General features: G+C 45.2%; 1 protein-coding gene across 4 annotated transcripts in view; it reads left to right on the forward strand.

The window, feature by feature from the left end:
* KLF7 (KLF transcription factor 7) overlaps positions 1 to 22674 on the forward strand; it is a 456278-nt gene that overhangs the window by 232680 nt on the left and 200924 nt on the right. For 2 of the 4 annotated variants that reach the window (XM_082629926.1, XM_082629925.1), the window contains exon 7: positions 343 to 456. In XM_082629926.1, the coding sequence (XP_082486052.1) occupies positions 343 to 456 (114 nt within the window). Of the gene's footprint in view, positions 1 to 342; positions 457 to 15200; positions 15289 to 15801; positions 16182 to 22674 lie in introns of those variants that run through there. The other 2 variants (XR_014294812.1, XR_014294813.1) reach the window with 2 other exon arrangements.

Raw genomic sequence — 22674 nt, forward strand, 5'->3', positions numbered from 1 at the left:
TTCCCTGTGCTATACAGTAGATACTTATTAGTTCTCTGTTTTATATATAGCCGTATGTATATGTCAGTTCCAATCTCCCAATTTATCCCTCGCCTCCTCCACTTTCCCCCTTGGTAACCATAAATTTGTTTTCTACATCTGTGACTATTTCTGTTTTGTAAATAAGTTTGTTTGTACCATTTTAATTAAAAAGTTTTTTAAAAAGCCAAAATCCTTACCAGAGCTGACAGGACCCTCCATGGGACTCTCCCTTCCCCTCTTCTTTCTGACATTATATCCTCTGTCTTCCCCTTCCTTTGTCCGGATGCAGTGGTCCATCTACTGTTTTCCCTTTCATTCCAGGCACGCTCTGACATCCGAGCTTCGTTCTTCCCTCTGGCTGGAGCACATTTACCCCAGAGAGCTGTGTGGGCCACTCCAACTCCTCCAGGTCTTTGCTCGCAGGTCACCTTCCTGGTGAGTCTTCCCTGAGCACATTTTTTAAACATCTTACCCCCCCGCCCCTCTGGCTTGCTCTCTCCCTCTTCCCTGATTTACTTTTCTCCATAGCACTTATCACTCTCTGATGTACTATATGTTTTATTTTTGGGTTTATTTTGGTTTTTTCTGAGCAGAACATAAGCACATTTGCTTTCTAATGTAGCCACAGAACTTAGAGCAATACACAGCATGTAGCAAGCACTTAATGACTATTTATTGAATGAATAAATGAATGAGTTCATTAAACAGACCCCCAGTAGTGACAGGGAGAACAAGACAGCTCAAGAATCAATGGAATTGTCAGGGTCCCAGTTCATGGTAACAAGGCTAGGTTTTGAGGAAAACAAAAGCAAATAAGATGTTCATGTTTCTTAGATGCTCATAGTAGAGGAGTCATATACAGGATGTTATCAGTTTGTCAGAGAATGATCAATGCCTGTGCTCAAATAGATTGAACACAGCCAGCCAGAGGCTGGCATCAGGACTCCAGCCCTTCTGTGAACGTCTGTAACAATCACTCTCTCACCCATTCACCCATCCATTCATCCATCCATCCATCCACCCAGTCTTATGACAGTTGTTTATCCAACATTTTTGCAAAACCAGCTTTGCATTGCTCAGATTTTCTGAACATCTCTCCTACAGAACTGAGCATTTTTGTGAGCAGGAATCTCCACATCATTAAATCTTGAATACTCCCATTCCCCGACATGAAGTCTTGAATGAATGAACCTTGGACAAGGGGTTGTGCCTTGTTCTTTCTCTTTAAAACCTAAGAGAAAGAATTAATGAGAATGGATGAATTAATATACTAAAGGTCTTGGAATTTTTCAAAGTTAGAGTTCAGATGTTTCTAACTGGCACTGGGTACTCTCCCCATGGTGCACATTTGCCTTTTCTCACTCAGTTGTACCCTCCACATGAGATGGCTGATCTCCCACCATCATTTCCTTTCATTTGGGAACCTGGTAAACCCAAGGCTGGTCCCAACACTGGAAAAGAGGCTTCGTTCCTGGTTATTTATTCCATTAATTGCTAGGTTGTTTTTGTCTATCTCACTGACTTCATTTCTCTTTCTTGCTCCATATTCTACTTGATATTAAATAACTGTAGCCTTTTCACACAATAAGGCTCTTAAAATGTGTGTGTGAGTGTTCCTCTAAACATGTTTTAATTTCTCACTCTCTGTCTTAGTCTGCTTAGATTGCCATAACAATAATATCATTGGCTGGGTGGCCTGAACACAGAAATGCGTTTTCTCACAGTTCTGGAGGCTAGAAGTCTGGGATCAGGGTGCCAGCCTGGTTGGGTTCTGGTGAGGCCTCTCTCCCTGGCTTGCAGATGGCCATCTTCTTGATGTGTCCTCACATGGCCTTTCCTCAGCGCATGCAGTTGGGAAGAAAGATCTTTCTCCCTTCCTCTTCCTATAAGGCTACCAGTCCTGTTGGATTAGGACCCCACTCTTATGACCTCATTTCACCTTAATTACCACCCTAAAGGTCCTTTTTCTAAATATATCATTGCATTGTGAGTTAGGACTTCAACATAGGAACTTGAAGTGGGGGACACAATTCAGTCCGTAGCATGGACCTTCTTCAGATACACAATGTCAAATATCAATGGGGTTAAATTTGTTGTAACTTTTATTTGATCATAACTTCAAGCTGTGTTTATGCCCAGTTTTTATATTTTCTTCCTCACTTAGCATGCGTTTCAGTTCACCACTTAAATCAACTTCATGGAATGTGATTTATAGATTAGTCTTGCTTTGCTCCCATTGTCAAGTTTTTACTTTACTCTGAATCTGGTTCCTTTTATTTTTGTTAAAACAACAGGTCAGTATGGAATCCTCTGTCCCCATTAAACACTTTGTACTCGTTGTCCCATCTAGCCCTCATCTCCTCTATCTTATCTGTAGTTGCACAGATATAAGCACACACACACACACACACACACACTCTCTTCTCATGGCTGCTTTCTTCTTTTTTCCCCCCCGCTTGGTACTAGTATCTTTTATTTTTGTGAATAAAGCCATAATGTTAGAAGATTTATCAGTGAAATTTTCCTTTCTTTATCTTTTTTAATATTTTAATTTTATTGGAGTATGGTTGATATACAATGTTGTGTTAGTTTCAGGTGTACAGCAAAGTGATTCAGTTATACATATACATATATTCATTCTTTTTTAGATTCTTTTCTCATGTAGGTTATCACGGAATACTGAGTAGAGTTCCCTGTGCTATACAGTATGTCTCCATTAGTTATCATTCTTGTTTATAATAGTGTGTGTATGTTCATCCCAAGCTCCTGATTTATCCCTCCCCACTACGTTTCCCCTTTCATAACTACAAGTTTGTTTTCGATGTCTGTAAGTCTGTTTCTGTTTTGTAAATAACTTCATTTGTATCATTTTTAATATTAGATTCCACATATGAGTGATATCATATGATATTTGTCTTTCTCTGTCTGACTTACTTCACTTAGTGTGACAATCTCTAGATCCATCCATGTTGTTGCAAATGGCATTATTTCATTCTTTTTTATGGCTGAGTAATATTCCATTGTATATATGTGCCATATCTTCTTTATCCGTTCATCTGTAGTTGGACACTTAGGTTGTTTCCATGTCCTGGCTATTGTAAATAGAGCTGCAATGAACATTGTGGTACATGACTCTTTTTGAATTATGGTTTTCTCAGGGTATATGCCCAGTAGTGGGATTGCTGGGCCATAAGGTAGTTCTATTTTTAGTTTTTTAAGGAACCTCCTTACTGTTCCCCATAGTGGCTGTATCAGTTTACATTCCCACCAACAGTGCAAGAGAGTTCCCTTTTCTCCACACCCTCTCCAGCATTTATTGTTTACAGACTTTTTGTTGATGGCCATTCCGACTGGTGTGAGGTGATACCTCATTGTGGTTTTGATTTGCATTTCTCTGATAATTAGTGATGTTGAGCATCTTTTCATGTTCTTTTGGCCATCTGTGTTGTGTCTTCTTTGGAGAACATGGCTGCTTTCTTCTAATCATTCGAGTTTCTGTTAAAAACTTCACTGAGACCTTGCCCAACTATCATATCTACAGAAGTTAGTCCCATCACATCACCTATTTTCTTTTCTCTCTAATACCTAAGACTACCGTCATTTTGTGGATGGGTAAACTGAGGCTAGAGAACATAAGGGATTTGTCCACAGTTGTTCAGTTTCTGAGCAGCAGAGAGAAGGCCTGAGAAGCCAGAGGGTGGTGCTCAAAGGGGTCTGGAGGTAAACCTAACCTATTACAAAACTTATCTCCTAGCAGTCCCAGGCCTTCCCTCATAAAAAGCAAGACAGCAGTCATTGGCTCTAATTGCTTCAAAGTCTTTTCAGAGTGGCCTTTGCTTCTTTCCTTTTTCTGTTGCCTTGATAAAACTGTCTGGCAGAGTGGAGGGAGAAGCATGGAAGGACACATTTGCCCCATATAGGGTTGACAGATTTAGCAAATAAAAATGTAGAAGCACAGCTGTCTTTGAATTTCAGATAAACAATAAATATTTTTTGAGAATAAGTATGTCCCATGCAATGTTTGGGACATACTTAGGCTAAAACATTATTTGTGTTTCATCTGCAATTCAATTTAACTGGACATCCTGTATTTTATCTGGCACCCCTAACTAGATGGCTGCTCTACAACTACAGGTATCCTATGGATAATGGTTATAAGCCTCCGGTGAGTGTGCTGGGGAAAGAAAACAAGCAATAAAATCCCTTTGAGCTCTGTTGTTTTATTTACTTAGGTGAAACTCTGATGTTCTTTGACAATAAAAACAACACCACAAATATTCCCAAAAGAATATATATTTTACTTTGGAAGCTTTGACTTATATCTTTATCAGCTCAGTTGCTTTGGTTTTCTGTGAATTCACAGCATTTAGTATCTAAGAACCAAAGGAACTAGAAAACTGCATGAGTTCATCACTGCTGAACTCATGTTTGGGTAAACTTGGACAAGCTGTTTTACCTCTTTTCATTTGCAAAATGAAGATAATAATAGCATCTGTCTTATAAGATTGTGAGGGGTAAAGGAGAAGATGTATATGAAAGTGGCTAGTCCAGTGCTTGCCACGTAGTAGACACTCAGTACATAACAGCTTCACTTTTCTTGCCTCACCACTCCATTTCTGAGAGAGAACATCACTTTCCCAGACCATTGCAAAATATTAGGCTAAAGAAATTACTGTTATGTCTCAAAGAAATTACCCTTACTTACCAATAACCAGATAACCAGCAGAGCCAAATCAATTGATTTGTTCATTCATACATTTATTCAGCAAGTATTTATTGAAGACCTAACATGTGCCAGGGGCAGTGTTCTAGGAGCTGGGGATACATGGTAAACGGAGCGAAGTTGCTATTTTCCCATGAGAATTGCTTATATTACAGTGTGTGTGTGGCGCGGGGAGGCAGATGATGAATGGATAAGCAGGAAAATGTATTCTATCACATTTTACATGGAGCAACCAATTAGGGCAAATGTTGTGAAATGGAGTCCTTGAATTTGGTTATGTGGAGATCATTGGTGACCTTGATAAAAACAATTGTTCCCTGAGGTTGTTTAAGAGAATGAGGGGAGGAAGAGGAAGTAGAGAAAGGAACTTCGCTAAAAAGCAAGCAGAAAAAAATTGGGTGGCAATTCAGAGGGGATATGGGGTTAAAAGACTTTGGATTTTTTAATGGGAGTTATGATAGCATGTTTAAGCTGAAAGGAATGACCAACAGAGAGGAACTGATAATGCAGAAGGCAAAGGACAACTCTGGGAGTGAGTGCTTGACAAGGCGATAAGGCAAGAGACTCCAATGGACAAGAAGATTTGTGCTTAGAGTGCTACCGGGACCTTTTGCTCACTGCAGAAAGAGGGGAGGTCGAATATATGAGGTTGAGGGTACAGGGGCTTAGCCAACTTGGCAATGGGAACATGTGGAAGTTCTATTCTACCTCCTCAGAGAAATAAGACATAAAATACTTTCACTTCTCTTATCAATAATTATTGATTATTAAGTTGAAAATAATTACTTATGTTAGAAATGATAGCTTCCTCTTGCCAAGCACCCGCTCATATTTGGGATATGTATCATTGTCCCCCCACCGCTCCTGTGCACAGTGGATTGATACTTACTTTATTCACAGTCAGCTCTTTTCGGCCCCCTGTGCTGTTCCCAGGCGGAGATGCTGGCATTTCGATGATTTTCAGCCATCACATGTTTCTCTCCATTGAGATAAACTTCTTCCAGAAGAAGCTGCCCATCTTGACAAGTCTGTTTTGCGTCTGTGCTCCACTGCACAGCCAGACCTGAAAGTGACGGGAACTGACAAACTCTCTGAACTTGTCCCATTGGATTTGTCTAATGGGCCTTTCCCTGACATAGATGAAAAAGTCATTGACAGAAACAGACCATTTACCAGGAACCTGAGCAGAGGTATAAACAGCGACAGATGAAATAGGTCTCGAAATAAAGTTGGGAAATTCAGGACATATGTGATGGGCTCAAGGAGATCTCTGCTTTCAAATGTCAAGATGAAATGGATGCTGTTGGGTTTTGCAGCCTCAAGTCATTCAGCTGGTTAGGAAGAAAGCCAGTCCCCCGCTCCCCATCTCTCTATCTACACCAGAGACAGAAACTGCTAAGTGGTGATATGAGGGTCAGGGGTGGCTTTCAACAGGACACTCCAAACCCAAAGGGTGAGTTCTCTTTCCAAGGGCAGAGAGACCAAAAAGGAAAAAAACCAAAAACAAACAAAGCAAAAAAACCCAAACAACAACAACAACAAAACCCCACCATTTAAAAATTTGCAGCCATTTAGAAATTCTAGCTGGAAGGCAGAATTCCTTCTTTCTTTCTTTCTTTCTCTCTTTCTTTCTGCGTTGGGTCTTCGTTGCTGCATGTGGGCTTTTTCAATAGTTGTGGCGAGCGGGGGCTACTCTTCATTTTGGTGCGCGGGCTTCTCACTGTGGTGGCTTCTCTTGTTGCGGAGCACGGGCTCTAGGCACACAGGCTTCAGGAGTTATGGCACGTGGGCTCAATAGTTGTGGCTTGTGGGCTCTAGAGTGCAGGCTCAGTAGTTGTGGTGCACGGGCTTAGCTGCTCCACGGCATGTGGGATCTTCCCAGACCAGGGCTCGAACCCGTGTCCCCTGCATTGGCAGGTGGATTCTTAACCACTGTGCCACCAGGGAAGTCCCTGAAGGCAGAATTCTTGTTGAAGGAAGCTTTCCAAACAGAAGAGTCACATCTTAGGAGTGATATTTTTAGGTTCTATAATCAACACCTAACGTGAACATCATATAAACTTAGCATTATCCTTGAAAAGCCCTTATATCACCCATAGAACATACAACCTTGTGTTCTAATTTCTATCCACCCTGAAATTTGAAAATTATTGCAATTGATTAAAGGAGAAAACAGAAGGGAAATCTGTGTGTAGATGTCTGGTCTTCAGACCATTCTGCCTCTAAGGCAGCTATCCAACCCCTAGCTTTGAATGAGCACTGGGTGGAGAATGCCAAGCGCTCTTTTTGGGCCATAGGTTTTACTTTATTTCCTTTTAATGTTAAACCTTGACAACCTTTATAAATGGTATAGGATGTGTTTGGCATTGTGAGGGTTAAATGGGATAGTGACGATGCATCAAATTCATGTTGGGGTGAATGTCTGAGTGTCGATTCATGCTGAAGTAATACCATCTCACTCTATTTTCTTTAAGAAAAATCTTCAGATAGTCCAGTGGCTATGTAAAGTCTGAGTCTCCTTTAAAAGGAGTACGTTGGGCTTCCCTGGTGGCACAGTGGTTGAGAATCTGCCTGCTAATGCAGGGGACATGGGTTCGAGCCCTGGTCTGGGAAGATCCCACATGCCACGGATCAGCTGGGCCCATGAGCCACAACTACTGAGCCTGCGCATCTGGAGCCTGTGCTCCGCAGCAAGAGAGGCCAGGACAGTGAGAGGTCCGTGCACCGTGATGAAGAGTGGCCCCCGCTTGCCATAACTAGAGAAAGCCCTCACACAGAAACGAAGACCCAACACAGCCAAAAATAAAAAAATAAATAAATTAAAAGAAGGCTCAACATTTAAAAAAAAAAAGAGTACGTTGGCTCAATGAAGAGTTAAAATTGCTTTATTAAGGCAATTTAACTTATTAAAGTATTAAGGCAATTTCTTAACTGAAAAACTTAAAAAAAAATAAAACATGCAACCCAGGGTAAGAGTGTCCTCTACCAAAAGATGGTTGGTTGGTTTTCACAAGGAAAGAGAAGGACATCTCGGTAGCAGCCCAACATTGGAGTCTGGAAACTAGCACTGTGAGGGGAGAGAGAGAGATGGCAGGGCAGGAAAGGCACTGAGGAGGAATAGAGCCTGAGCAGCACGATGGGCCTTGGGCAAGGAGAGAGGACCAGCAAGTGCTGACATGCTCAGGGAATAGAGACATCAGGCCTCAACTTTCATTTTTCTATTCTGGCTTTTGAAATGCCCTGTGATCTTCTCAGTGCTTCGGTAGGGTCAGTGACTTGCTGCAGCTAATGTGGCCGGGAATTATGCAGTGGGTTAGAGTCCAAGCTGGGATGGGAGAATGGGGAGTGCTACCTAACCTTCCCAGGACCACCCTTACCCCAAGGGTGGAAGCGTCACTATTAAAGACAGATGGTTTTTGCAGGTTTTTGCAGGGGGAGGTGAATGACAGCAAGAGCATCAGAGAAGTCCAAGGTGGAACAGAGATAGAGACTCAGGAGCTAGGCAGTGGACAGGACACAGCTGCAGGACCCCACGCAGGGGTGCACTGAGACAAAAGCCCCTTCTCCCAAATATGCTAGCATTGGCGTTGCTGACTCAAATGCCTGTGGGACCAGCCAGTGGCACGCAGAGGACTGAAGGTGCTTAGTGTAAACTTAGGGCTGAGCTCCTTCTACTGCAATTAAGCTTCACATCTGCTAAGTTACCTTGGTTTTTAAAACATTGTGGTGATGAGTCAGACAGTGAAACAAAACACTTTCTTGGGCTTCCTACTGCTGCAGGCTTCCGGACTGTGGCCCCTGTCCTGGGGAAGGTAACCCTCTGAGGGGGAAGTGCCGTCCTCTACGATGTGGACGGGACCCATGCCTGTCTGTGCTTTCAGCAAAGAGTCCTGAGCACTAGCACTGCCCGTTCACCCTCTCAGGAGAGGATTTATGAATGAGGGCCCATGGATCATACCCAGAGTAGCATCTCTGCGTGCCCCACGGGACGCAGCTCAGCCTTCCATCATTATAGAGATGAGCAGAAGCCTGTTCTATTTGTTCAGCGTTTGGGGGCTTTAAAGGAAACATGCACTCGTGTTTCTGCCCGCATTTCTTAGTCTGCCACCACAAGGCTGACTCATCCATCTTGGTCTGGGTTCTCCTGAAAGCAGAGTCTCAGTCAAAGACTGAGTGTAGATAATTATTTGGGATCCAATCCCAGAAAACGGGAGGGAGGTCGTGGGGAGACTGAAGCAGGGTATCACCATAGTGCATCATTGAGGTACCCACTGTCTGTATACAGAAAGGGGCTGGGGCACTGATCCACGGACTCTTGTCTCTCAGTACTTGCAGGTTGGGGGAAGGGAGCATTAACTCTTCTGTCTGAGATTTCCTTGTGCGAAGCTCCTACAGCTTCAGAAAAGGCCCTAAGGCTGAAAAGCAGAGGGAGCCGGCTGATGGAGAGAGCTTGAGGTAGGCATGAATTTAGGCGAGGGGGTGTGATGCAAAGTGTCTGCTACCATCTCTAATGCAAGAGATTGGGACCTGTCATTCTCGGGGTGTGCCGAGGTCTGGGTGCTGCTGACGTGACCAGGACTTGGCTTGGCAACCCCTCTTTTGCCCCCTTCCCACTGCTCCATTACATAAGCCCAGGATGCCTCTCCTAGACTGTGCTTTTCCTCCTTGCTTCTATAATACTCACTCTCAAGGTTTTCCACGCATCGGAATGTGTGAAGAACCCAGCATGTAGCAGCAACTCAGGGGGACTTTGTTCCCTTTTCTACTTCCTCCTTTACCTTCTACTGACTTTTCCTTTTCCTCTTTCTTTTCCTCAAAAATTATGGTTGCCTGTCAGGTTTAAGTCCTGCAGACTCATCTCTTTTCTCTCCACTCTCCCCAGTTATTTGGTCCCAGGTTCAGCTCTCCCCTCTATGTCACCACCTCCACTGGAATATCTCCTGGTAGGGTCTCTCTTTCCAGCTCTGGCCCTGTTTTAACCCTCAGCCAGCTCAGAATCACCTGGCTATTTTTATGCTCAAGTTTAGGAACCTCGCCTCTCTTGCGGACTCTCCTATATTTAGTTGAATGCTCCTTTTTGGCAGTCTCCCACTCACCCCAGTTCCATATGCCGAAAAGCGACCTGGCTTTCTACTCCCACCCCCTGTCCCCCGCACTCTTCCCAGTATCCTCCCTGTCCCCACAGAAAAAGAAAACACAGACTCTCGATTTCGGTTCATGCTACCGTCGGTTCATATCTACATGTTTGCAAAACCCTGGAACCACCTTTGACCCCTTAGCCCCTCTGGAAGAGGCAGTCTGCCTAGTGCTCAGAGGCCACAATGTGGGGTCAGACAGAGGCAGTGGCAAGATGGTCTGGGAGGACAGGTCAGGAGGTGAACAGCCGAGCTTGCTAGGGCTTCAGCAACACACTGGGGGCTGTAGAACCTTAATGTCAAAGCCAGAAGAATTGCTAGAGTGGCTTGTACAACCCCTCATGCTGCTGATGAAGAAACTGAAACCCAGAGAGGTGAAGGGCATTGAAAAAGGTCACGTGGCCCGTTCATTCAAGAGGGATGGAGCCCTTCCTTCCCAGAGCCCTTTCTGCAATGACACCATTCAACAAGGAGCCTGTGTCAGCGACGTTTTAGGAGCACGGAGCAGAACACAGAGCTCAAACAATCAAGTTATTTCATATAAAGGAACTTTTAGTTTAGAGGTGTCTGACTTCAGGGGACATTCGAACCAGGAGCTTAAGTATTCCGACAAGGACAGGTGGATGGAGGGCCCTGATGAGCTGAATCCAGACCCTGTGACCCCCGGGATCATGTGTGAGACTCACATAGAAATAAGGGCTGTTGGAGACAGGGAAAGAAGACACTAGATGCTTACAGAGCCAACAAAAAATCACTACAAAATCAAAAAAAGGACAGAGGTATGTGATCTGAAGTCCGAATGGTCTAAGGTCATAGCCAGACTATGTTCATTTCTGGACAATCAGGATGGAGGACTGGGTTTGGGATTGAAGCCAGAGGGAGCTCTGGGACTTTTTGTTTGACTACAGACCTTACGTAATTAATTCCTGTGTCCTGAACATTCTTCCTGTCTGTTCAGAGGGCAAGGCTACATTCTTGGGATGACCTACGACTCCCACTGGAGAGCCTGGTGAGCTGGATGGTTTTGCTGCTTCTAGCGGATGGGAAAGGGAGGGAGGCCGGGAGAGCTGCCCGGCCAGGACCTAGAGCTTCCCTCTGGACAGTTCTCTTCCTTGGTGAGCTGGTCAGTGGTCAGCACCCTGTACCCTGTCTCTCACAGTCAGTAGGACTCGAGGCTCTACTTCTTCTCAACAGACATCAATCTCTTCCTCTTCTCCCCACTGCTAACCCTCAGCTCAGGTGTGAGTCTCCTGGTGTCTGGGTCACCGCTACAGTTTGCAAGCTGGTCGTCCAGCCTTGCTTCTTACCTGTTCCAGCGCATCATATGCCCTGTGCCAGGGTACTCTTCTCCAATACCAATTTTGTCATATTTCATTCTCCTGCTCGAAAGCCTTCAGTGAGCCCATACTCACTAAAAGCAGGAGCAGGTCCAGGCTGCTAACCTGGGTTCAAATATCACCTCCTCTGAGACCCCTTCATGGGGTGATCATTCCTGCTTCCAAACCCCAATAGCACTGAGTATCTATCACATTCGGTTGGAACTGACCATCTTTTCCTGCTTTCCATTGTTAATTTTGGTTTTATATGTTGTTGTCTTCTTACTCTGATTGCATGATCGTGGAAGACAGTGGTGTACATATCTAACTATCACTCAATATACAGCTCTGTGCCCTGTACACAGTGGATAAACAAATAGTATTAATTCACTGGGGTTAGACTCTTGGGCTTGGAATCTTGGTCACTTAAGACTTTCTTCCTATCATATTTTTAAATCTCTAGAAATATAGGTTCAAATTATGAGATAGGAAGAAGATAAATGGGAGACATTTTCCTACCCCTTTCTTACAATTAACTTTCCTTGTCTGTTTGAGTACATATCAGCATCAATATCTAGCTCTGACTTAATTTACTACAAGATGATTTTAAAACCTAACCAGTGTGCATTCCTAGAACTCAAATGGGCGTATGGATTGAAATAACAAATTTGTCATGTCTCCAGCTTGCAGGCTCAGAGGAGGATTTCAAAAAACAAAACATACACACAAAACATGGGTTTAAGGCCAAAACAACTTTAAATGGGAGTTTCTGAAGCATTAAAAAATTTCACAGGAGTGTCCTTTGTTGACTCTCATCCATTTAACTATTCCATAGTTATGAGGCCCAAATTCACTGTTTGAAAGGTCTCAGCATCCTTGTCTTGAAATGGGCTGGGTGCATGTTTGGGGCTTCCCTAGCAGGGATAGATTTCAAGTGGTACAGACTTCAGCCTTGGACAGTAGGAAAAGAGGCTCCTTCAGTGGCTTTTGGCTCGGGTAATGTGACACGGCCACTTGATGGGAATTGGAGGTACCCTGGTGGAGGAAAAACACAAAATGGAGAGAGTCAGGTATAAACCTGCCACTTGGAGTTTTCCTGTAACTTAGGTTGGTCAAATGCTGAATCCCAGTTTATGTTCAAAACAAATGGAAACTCATTCTCTGACCAAAATAGATTGCTTGTTTTCATTGTTGATAAAGAAGCAGCCAGGCAGAAGCTGCCTTCACTCAAAGGGACCAAAATGAGGGAGTCCCTTGGCAGGAGTGGAGAAATAAAAGGCAAAGCGTTGATAGGCCCCCTTCCCCCCGCATCCCACCATAATTATTCTTGCTGTCCTTCTTCCTTCTGCGGTGGAACAATTGACTAAAAGATTAATACGTAGGGCTTCCCTGGTGGCGCAGTGGTTGGGAGTCCGCCTGCCGATGCAGGGGACACGGGTTCGTGCCCCGGTCCTGGAAGATCCCACATGCCACGGAGCGGCTGGACCCATGAGCCATGGCCACTGAGCCTGCGCGTCCGGAGCCTGTGTTCCGCAACGGGAGAGGCCACAACAGTGAGAGGCCCGCCTACCACAAAACAAAACAAAACAAAACAAAAAGATTAATACGTAAAGAACCCCTTCTTTTCTGTTATTACAGAGAGGCTGTGGAATTATTTTGTCTTCACCTTGGTGGGTGGGTGGGCTGGGAGGAGTGGTGGTGCCTGCGGGGAAGTGGACACAGCAGGGGCAGAGCCTGAGTCTTCCTGTGTCAACGGCAGGACATGTGTTTATCGAAACGTGTACGCACACAGAGACTCACATATTTGGTCCTGCGACACAAAAAAATCATAATTGTTTTTATGGGCTGAATGGTGTCCTCCCCAAATTCATATGTTGAAGCTCTAACCCTCAGGACCTCGGCATGTTACAGCGTTTGGAAATAGGGCCTTTAAAAGAGTAAATAATGTACAATGATAAGAGTAAATAAGGGTCATATGGGTGAGCCCTAATCCACTGTGACTGGTGTCCGTATAGAAAGAGGAGATTAGGACACAGACACGCACCGAGGAAAGACCACGTGAACACCTTCATCTAGGACTTTCGGCCTCCAGAACTGTGAGAAAATAAGTTTCTGTAGTTTAGGCTTCCCAGTCCTCGGTACTTCGTTATGGCCACCCAAGCAGGCTGATACAGCTGTCAAGAAAGAGCAGAGAGAGAGAGAAATAGACTTAAAATGGAAAAGCACAGCTTCGGGGCAGCCCTGAGTTTTATCATGAATGAATAAAAGAAGGAATCCGTTCATGCATTCAGTATACACTTTTATTTCAGACCCTTAGAGGGTGGCACGTAGCAGCTGGAAGAAGCCCTCCCTTTCATCATCCCCAATAGAGAAAATGAAGCATACCAAGGAGGTTTAATAACCTGGGCCCTGTCTCTGGGAGGCAAGGATGAATCTGGGGATCCACCGGTCACTGCACACATAACCAGGACCACTGGAATTAAATAACTATTATCTTTTCATATTTTCACTGAACCTAATCTCGCAGAACCAGTGTTATCCCCGAACTTTATGTCCTCACTTTGTATATAGCCCTGGCTTGAATTGTGAGTGTTCAAAATAGATAAAATATTTAATGTCTTTTTATTGCCCCTCTCAGCAACGCGCAAGGGCCTGGCTGGCCTCGCGCATGCAGTATGGACGTGCGGCTCGCTCACTTAGCTGCTCTTACCAGCTGCTTTGCAAATGGCTCTAGCAGGTGGTGCAATGTCGGGGGTGGGGGGTGGGGGGGAGGACTTGCAGTCTGTCCCTGAATACTTGGCGAGCGTCTCTGGGTAAATGGGTAAAGTACCATCTTGTCGGCTTGAGAAGCTGAAGCTCCCCACGCCCCCCTTCTTGAGCTTATTTCTCCCTTCTGACTCATGTCTGCTGCCTTATTTGAGTTACTGTGCAAACGTTTAGCCAAGAAGCCATACCAGGCCTTGCGCTTATTTACGACCCCCCCAGGGAGTCACAGGGAGACACTGAGGAGGATTCCATGCTGAGCTTTCTGGTCAAATAAGGACAAAGCGAACCACGCCTTCCATTCTTAGCCAGTGAAGTGTGTGCTTCAGGATGCCGTGTGCTGGGCGCAGAAGCCTCCCCCAGTGCAGGCTGATCCTTTCCTGGCTCCCCAGTGACCCCCAAGTCGTAGAGCCGTGAATTAGAAGAGAGAAGGGCGGAATATTGTGCGGGGACAGACGGTGCTGGGGGAGAAGAGGGCCCCCTGTTTGCTCCCCTTTCTGAGTTTCCTACAGGAAGTTGATTGTTCATTCTAAGGCAAATGTGCTTTTGCCATTGTGTATGTCCTATTTGGCAACAGGAAGCCTTTGAGAAAAAAAATCCCTCAAAGAGGGGCATGAAGCAATGCAGTCAGCCTAAGACATATATGTGTGTACGTGCACACACATGCACGTACATCCAAAACAGAGCCCAAAGGAGTGGAGCTGCCAAACTGGAGGAAGGACCACAGGAGAAATCAACCTCAGTGGGGCGACTTGAACATCAGGGTGGCCCTGGCAGGGTTCCGCACTTGAAAAGCCTTCAGGTGTGCTCGCCACCAACCAGAAAATTTGCATTTGCTCTCTGTGACTCAGGCCTGCTTCTTCACCTTGTGAGGGACACAAAAACTCCACACACCTGGCCAGGAGGACTTTATGATCCAATGAGGTGGATGGGTACAATTAAACAAAAAACAGCTCTTCTGCAGTTCAAGACCAAAAGCACAAATGGTCAACACTGGGGGTGGGGTTTGATGACCAGGGGAGCAGACCCTTCCAGAAGTTCTGATGCTGTGCTGTTATCCCATTTGCTTAATAAACGATAAGCCTAACATCTAAGCAGTAAGACCTACTGTGTGCAAACCCCCAGGTAGCAGGCTGTCTAGTGGAAATAGTGTCAGCTAGGGCTGTTCCACCTATCAGCCCTTGCATGGAGACTTGCCTGTCTGTAGAAGGGACCTAATGCTACCAGCTGCGTACCTTCCAGGGTGGTCAGGAGGAGAAAGCAAACAAAATAGTGCATGCTGGTGCTTGGAACACTGTCAGGGCTTTACAAGGCATCTGAAGACAAGAGGGTAAGTGAGCTTCCATTTCCTCCTTATATATTGGTGCCCAGCACATACTTGGATAATCATGATGGGGAGGGTTTTAAAGGAATCCCTCTGGGGTAGAGACGGAGAATGCTTCTTTATAAGCTTTTATAAATATTTATAGCTAAAATCAAAGAGCAAAAGGAAAAGGAAATAGACCCTAGGCTTCCCATAAATATTTTCCCATCTCTTGGTCCTTTTTTTTTTTTTTTTTTTTTTTTTTTTTTTTTTTTTTTTTTTTTTTTTTTTTCCTTTTTGCGGTATGCGGGCCTCTCACTGCTGTGGCCTCTCCCGTTGCGGAGCACAGGCTCCGGACGCGCAGGCCCAGCGGCCATGGCCCACGGGCCCAGCCGCTCCGCGGCACATGGGATCCTCCCAGACCGGGGCACGAACCCGTATCCCCTGCATCGGCAGGCGGACTCCCAACCACTGCGCCACCAGGGAGGCCCTCTTGGTCCTTTTTTTTTGAAGCATCTCTTTCTGTGCCATCCTCTCCAGCCCCAGCCCCTCTACCTGCTGCTCCTGGCTTGTCTCCAGGGAAATTCCTCCCCTCCACCCTCCATTACAGCTGTCTGCAGGGGAAGGATTCCTCACTCTGCTGGCTTGGAGAGGTAAAAAGGGCCCACTGATGGGAGCTGTTTCTCCATCTCTTTAATCAGCTTCCATCCCCGCGCATGGTTTTATCAAGGAGCCTCTCTGACACACATGCTTTCACAGCTTGGATAACGAGGGCTGGCTCTGCTTAACTCCCCTTCCCACCCTTCTTCTCAGTCCCCCCACCCTTCCCTTCCCCTGCCACATGCTTTATCTAGAGAACAGCCTTCAGGAGCACTGGGGACATCCCCATCCCCGTCATCAGGGTCAGGTGGCTGTGCAACTTGCAGGGAGCGCAGACCCTTGCAGGCAGCGTGGCTGAGATGTGAATTCCCTGCGTGTACATCACGGATACATTGTGAAGAATCCTCTTTGGGGGAGGGGGGAGGGATAGGAGGAAACAAAGGAGGACAAAAGAAGAAAGGTGGGCAGCTCAGGACTGCACCTCTTTATTGTTCATTTCCAAATGAGATGGCAAACCTCCGTGAAGTCCATAGGGGATGTGTCTGGCATGAGTCAGCAACCAGTACAATTTACTGCCAGTTGATTAAATTAGCATTTGTTATAAGCCAGAAAGGAAAGGGGGAGGGTGTTGTGTGCAGGGATAGATGTAGAATGAAGAAAATCTTCTTCGTGCCTTTTGAATTATTTATGGCCTGGAACATTACATGCTAAAACCTAACCAGACTTGATAGAGAGAGCCTGAGAAGGATTCTCTCTTCCCTTAAAGCCACAGAGCACATGCTTTTGGTCCCTTGGAGGACTAGGAGAGTGCTAACAATGACAGGCTAACAGTGAGAAAGTGGAATTCCTAATTTTATTGTGACCTTGAAAACAGAAATGCTGCATAGAAATGCTGCTTCCACCAGGCACAGGAAGACTTAGATTTCTCAGTAACCTTGTGAGCTATGGGCATGAAGGTGTGACTGCGTTCCACTTTGATTTTGCGGAGTGGGAACTCGGGATGACTGTCAGATCAGTGGACAAAGGATAGGTCTCTTCGATCTTTGCCTCTGGCTGCCAGCCAGATGGGAGAGAAACAAAGACTCTGGAGCCTCTGCCTTCTCCCCCTACTCCTCTGCCCGGTCCCTCCTTTTCTCTCCTCTCAGAGCCGATTATTTGGATAGAGTCTGCTGACTGCTCTTACATTTTGGGAAATCATGTCTAATTGTTTAGGGTGTAAAATGAAGTGATACAGTCTCAGAGAGGGGCCCTCCTTTTAGACGATGTGTAACGCAGAAGAGAGAACTCCATGCTGGGTGTGCGTGCAGGGAGCTGGGCAGGTGGGTGGTGAGTGTATGCTCAGGGGAGAAGCGTGTGTCAGACACCCAGCGGCTCCAGCTGGGTACCGAGGTGGCCTGGTGAGCATCTTTTGTTCTTGGCTCTCTGACTGCTGGAAGCAGCAGGACAGCCCACTGTTCATCCTCAAGGTCTGAAGCTTTTGTCTACGAGCCCCAGTAAAAAGGCAAACTGTTGGGATCCTGCTGTAGATTCGTGGCCTGCCCCCAGAATGGCTTGCAGGATAGGGCTCCTTCTTTTCACCTGAACTGTTGCCCACGAACCACACAGTAATTAAAGGTTTTCACTGAACTAAAGCATCCAGGGGTGCGTGACTCATCCCGAGAGATACTAGAAGACAGGAGTAAGGGAAGAGAGGCTGAATGAGGGAAAGACAAAAGCAGCATGGCAGATAACAGGGTCTAGAGTCAGACAAAGAAATGGGACATGTGCTTTGGCAAAAAAAAAAAAAAAAAAAGCAGGGAATGCAGTCATTTCCATGCTTTATCACTGCTAGCTTAATTTACCCATCAGATAAATACATTAAAAAATAAATTGAGTCCAAGCCTGACCCTTTAGTAAGAACTAAATCATTTCTTCCAATTCTTAGTCTAAGTCCTATATTTTCACCTGCATACAAATGAAACAAAGCAGGTGGTGTCTATTGCAGTCTGAGTAAATGAGGAACACCCACATTTTTCTCATGGAAAGCAGAAAGGATCATAGTGTTGGATGGGAGGGTGGGGTTTTCCCTCCATCCCCATTTCAGCACCAAAGGGGATCCATGTACCCCTGGCCACAGCGGAAGGGCTTGGACCCTATGGCCCACATACATGCAGGGCCCACCTCTCCCATAGCTACACCAAGAAGTAAATCGAGGTCATTTTCATAACTGAGGCAAAACCTCCCTTTCCACTAGAATTACTGAGATATTTTAGGCAAATGCAGTTTTCAAAAAAATTAAATGGCAGAATTTGCGTTTGGGAACTCATTAAAAAGCAGCGAGACTTCCTGTATTGCATCAATTATAAATAATTTGGAGGAAAGAGGGTTTGCTTTTTTCTTTTAAAGAAATTATCTGGAAAATTACCCAGGTCTTCGCTTCCTCTTTTCAGATGAGATCTGGACAGACTGTGTTAAATTCTATAACCTAATTAAGGATGGGTCTAGATGATTAAAGCAGGAGGAGAAACCAAGAAGCCCAAAGTCTGCCCTCAGGCTTGTCTCCAGCCAGCCTTACCTCTGATAAGTCAGTTCATCTCTCCAGGCACTAGTGTCTTTTTTTTTCCCACCCACTGAAATGAAGCCAACCCCTTTTGCCACTTGTCTACTTTATAGGAATGCTCTAAAAATTAATATTCACTGTGAAACCAGGAGAGCCTCAGAGGAACGATCCTATCTCACTACGAAGCATTATCACTTTTGTTTTGCCTGCCACTCTGAGTTGGCAATGATATATTGTTCAGAATCTTTCTAAAAATCTCCTTTCTTTCTCTGAACCCCATGACCAATAATGATGGGAAACAGTGTACTGGAATAAATCCAAGAAAGAAATAATTTTGCCTGTGTATCAACTCAGCCAATAGGTTTTAAAGCGACTACGATCATTTTAAGTGGTTCAGCGATTGTATAAGCTATGTACTATTGAAGGAGCTTCAGTTGCTGACAATCTTATCCTTCCTTGCCCAGGTTTTTCTTAGTGTTAAAACTGGTATAGAGAGGAGAATGAAGATTTGAGTCTCAGGGATTTGGGGAGGCGAATCATGCTGAGGAGCTATGTGATGTTGGTTGCTAAACGTTTGTAGAACCTGTCCTCACCCTTTCCATCCCTAACACCCCATTTTGATTCAGGATCTTATTGTTTCTTGCCTGGATGTCTGTAGCAGCCTTGGAAGTGGTCCTCTTGACTCTAGTGTTATCTGTTAAGCAATTCTCTATACTGCTGCTGAGAGTACTTCCGGAAAGAAGGCTTTGGCTTCTTGGAGCCTCCACTGCCCAGTAGATACAGTCCAGGTCCTCCCGGGGAGGGACTTCCGTGCTCTGTTCACACCGTAGCCGCGTGTATCCCCAGCTTCAGCTCCCATCATTCCCTGCCTTACAGATTCTTCTTCAGCAAAAGCAAACTGCATATCCTTTGCTGCCGTGGACAGTGCTGCTATTTACCTTTAAACTTTTACCCGTGCTGCCCTCTCTGCCAGGACTATCTCAAAGCAAGCAGACAAAAACAGACAAACAGACAAGGAGCACCCATAACTCCTTATTCACCCTTCAGAACTCAGATCATGTGGTACACACCCTGTCCCCCTTTCCCCCCTTCCCCTCTTTCTCCTCTAGGGTGTGCCTGTCTTCTGGATTCTTCCCCTCTGATAATCTGGGCAAGGCTATAGCATTAAGCTGACATGTAATGTTATATGGATCTTGATATATGCTTGTCTACGCACTGAACAGTGAGCTCTCTGAGAAGGAGGAACTTGTCTTTTTCATATCTGTGTCTTAAGCAATACCTGCTTCAAGAAGGGATCCAGAACATAACTAAGCACACACTTCTTAAGTAGCTCCTATATGTAAGGCACTGTGCTAGGTGTTTGGAGAAAGTTTCTAATACTAGGCTGTTGAAAGAGAAAAACTGTTTGATAAGTATATCAATGCATACTTAAGTAAAGTCTTTATTTTCCTGAATGAAAGATCCAGAGTTATGCAAATAATTAGCAGTTGGGGGAACTCTGTGTCAACAGCGGGCCATCTGGCTGTGTGAAGTCATAGCAGGTTGCTTCTCTTTGCTGCCACCACTCTGGGGCCCAGGGTTTTCTTGTAGCTGTGGCCTTGGGTATAGAGACCTCCCCCTTCTCTGAAGTTCTCTGCCTTGTATTCTGTTGCCATGGCAACAACCCACTTTCATTCTGGAACTTCACGCATGGGAGAGGGGAACCCTTTACTAACATGACATACACGATGAGGGTTATTTAAAAAATAAGTTGACAAGGTTAGTCATCAACGTATTATGCTCGTTCCACAAATTCCGATTTAGTGGTAGGATTGTTTGTTAGGTATTTCTGAAAATATTGAAAAATGGATTAGTGTCAGCATATGAGATTTGGTGTATCCTTTGTTTAAATATCGGTCTATGTGTCTGTTGTGATCCTATTTTTTTTTTTTTTTTTTTTTTTTTGCGGTACGCAGGCCTCTCACTGTTGTGGCCTCTCCCGTTGCGGAGCACAGGCTCCGGACGCGCAGGCTCAGCGGCCATGGCTCACGGGCCCAGCCGCTCCGCGGCACGTGGAATCTTCCCAGACCGGGGCACGAACCCGCGTCCCCTGCATCGGCAGGCGGACTCTCAACCACTGCACCACCAGGGAAGCCCGTGATTCTATTTTTAATGCAAAAAATATTTTTGTTCTCTAAGTATATGGAAAACCTGTTTTCAGTCAATCTGCTGTATCAAAGAAGAGAGCAAAATTTCTAGAAGGAAGGCTGAGTGATCTTGAAAGGCTGGGAACACTAGGATACTAACACCTGTCCAGCACTATAACAAAGCTGCTCAAAATCTGTTAAAAGATATGTGGAAACATAGTAACGTATCATTTAAAGTACTTTTCTGGAATAGAGTCAGAAAAAAATTGCTAGCAGACTTGCTTTTTAAACTCCTTTATATATTCAGGTGAGCAAGTGCAGATAAATATTGCAGAGCCTATTTCATTGTTCAGTGACTGCACAAGCCTGATAGAGAGATTCCACGTGCTCTAATGACTATAAGATGTTTTAGTCTGGTTCCGTGAGCCCAGCCTCCTTGTAGCTCTGCATCTCTTCTCTTTTCTCCCAGAGAAATCAGGATTCTCTTCCTAGTTCAAATAGGGGCTTACCCCTGGCTTAGGCTGAGTTTCTTTTGTCTCTTTACCCAGGCAGCTTCTCTTTTCTAGTTTCCAGCTTTTACCCCCAACACAGACGGAGAACTCTGGTTTATTGAAGAGGCTGGTCTCTGCTGAGTTTCCGCATGAAATGATATGGTTCACTGTCTCTTGCCTCCAGATGCCTGGGTTCCCCTTTGATCACATATGCCTTGCAACTCCAGCCCATTTGTCTTCTTTTGGAGGAGCCAGACAAGATTCTCATTTATTCCCTGGCAATCAGCTATCGCCATCACACAGAGACACACAGCGTGCATGAGCATTATTACACCAGGGGCATCAATGCTCAGGCACGGGCCAGGGCCGGGTAGAGGTTGGACTGTCAGGCTTATCGGTGACAGAATTCATCAGTAGACGGGTTTTCTGACAAAAACAAAGGTGACAGTCTTCTTACCAGGCATCATTCTCAGTGGCTGCCCTGGGCCTGGCCCTACGTGGCCGCCATGTTTAGTTCCTTATGATTCAACACATAGTCTCAGCCGATGAGATTGGGGGGCGCCTAATGGAGTGACCCAATTGGATTTTGTCCCCTGAGATTCTGAACTCAAGAAATCTCAGTGATAGAGTGAGCCATGGGAGGTTGGTATAGCCACAACGGGCCATGTCCAGGCTGAAGGTGTAAGGAAGCAGAAACTAGGAGTAAGTAGAATCTATTGGGTAGAGAAAGGAGACACAGAGCATACAGAAAAAGTACGATAGTCAGGGGCCAAAAGAGAATGGAGGAGACACACGGAGGGGGAACAGAAATGCTGAAACGGAGAGAGGTGGAGGGAGAAGAGTGGAAAGAGAAGGGTGAGGAAGAGCAGGACCGGGAGAAGGAGAATACAAGAAAGGTGGAGAGAAGACTGACGAGAGGGAGAATCCCTAATCTACTTCAGTTCCACTCAGGTTCCCATGGGATAGCATAGACTAGTCCTCAAAGGAGCCAGCTCATCTTGGTTCAAATCCTGGCTCATCACTTACTAGCTTTGTAACTTTGGGCAAGGTACTTAATCTCTTTGTACCTTAGTTTCTTCATCTGTAAAGTGGGTATACGTGCAGTATCTACCTGATAGGGACATTGTGAGAAACACATGAGTTAACACATGTAAAGTACTTATCAGGGTGCCTGGAACACTATGTTAAGTGTGATCCGTTTTTACTATCAAAGTTCTTGGTTTCTACTGGAGGTCTGTTGTACTGCCTCACATGGGTCCTGACAGCAGTCACCGTCCCCCCAGACTCCATCTGAGTTGAACACATTTGTGAATATCTGCTCCTTGTGATCAAAAACAGCTTAACTGTAACACCTTAAGGGTGCTTTCCAAATTTTAAATGTAAAAACGAGTCACGTTTTCTTTTGAACTTTATAAATTTAGGATAAAAATAGAAACCAAGTGTGTGCCTTGTGGGAACAGAAATAGGCAGAGTGAAAGAGGAGCTTTTCAAAGAGTGTACATTGTCAAAACAAGCCATCTCTAATTTGGGCAAATGGGGAGGAGAGCAGCCTGCACCTTCCCTTCCTTAGGGTTACCTCTGGGTCTGAATGCCACATGGGCCATGCTTTCCTTTATGGAAAGCTCTCCTTACTACTTTATATTGAATAAACATGCTT

This window comes from Mesoplodon mirus (assembly GCF_964341445.2).
Source record: "Mesoplodon mirus genome assembly, chromosome: 8".
Classification (NCBI taxonomy): domain Eukaryota; kingdom Metazoa; phylum Chordata; class Mammalia; order Artiodactyla; family Ziphiidae; genus Mesoplodon; species Mesoplodon mirus.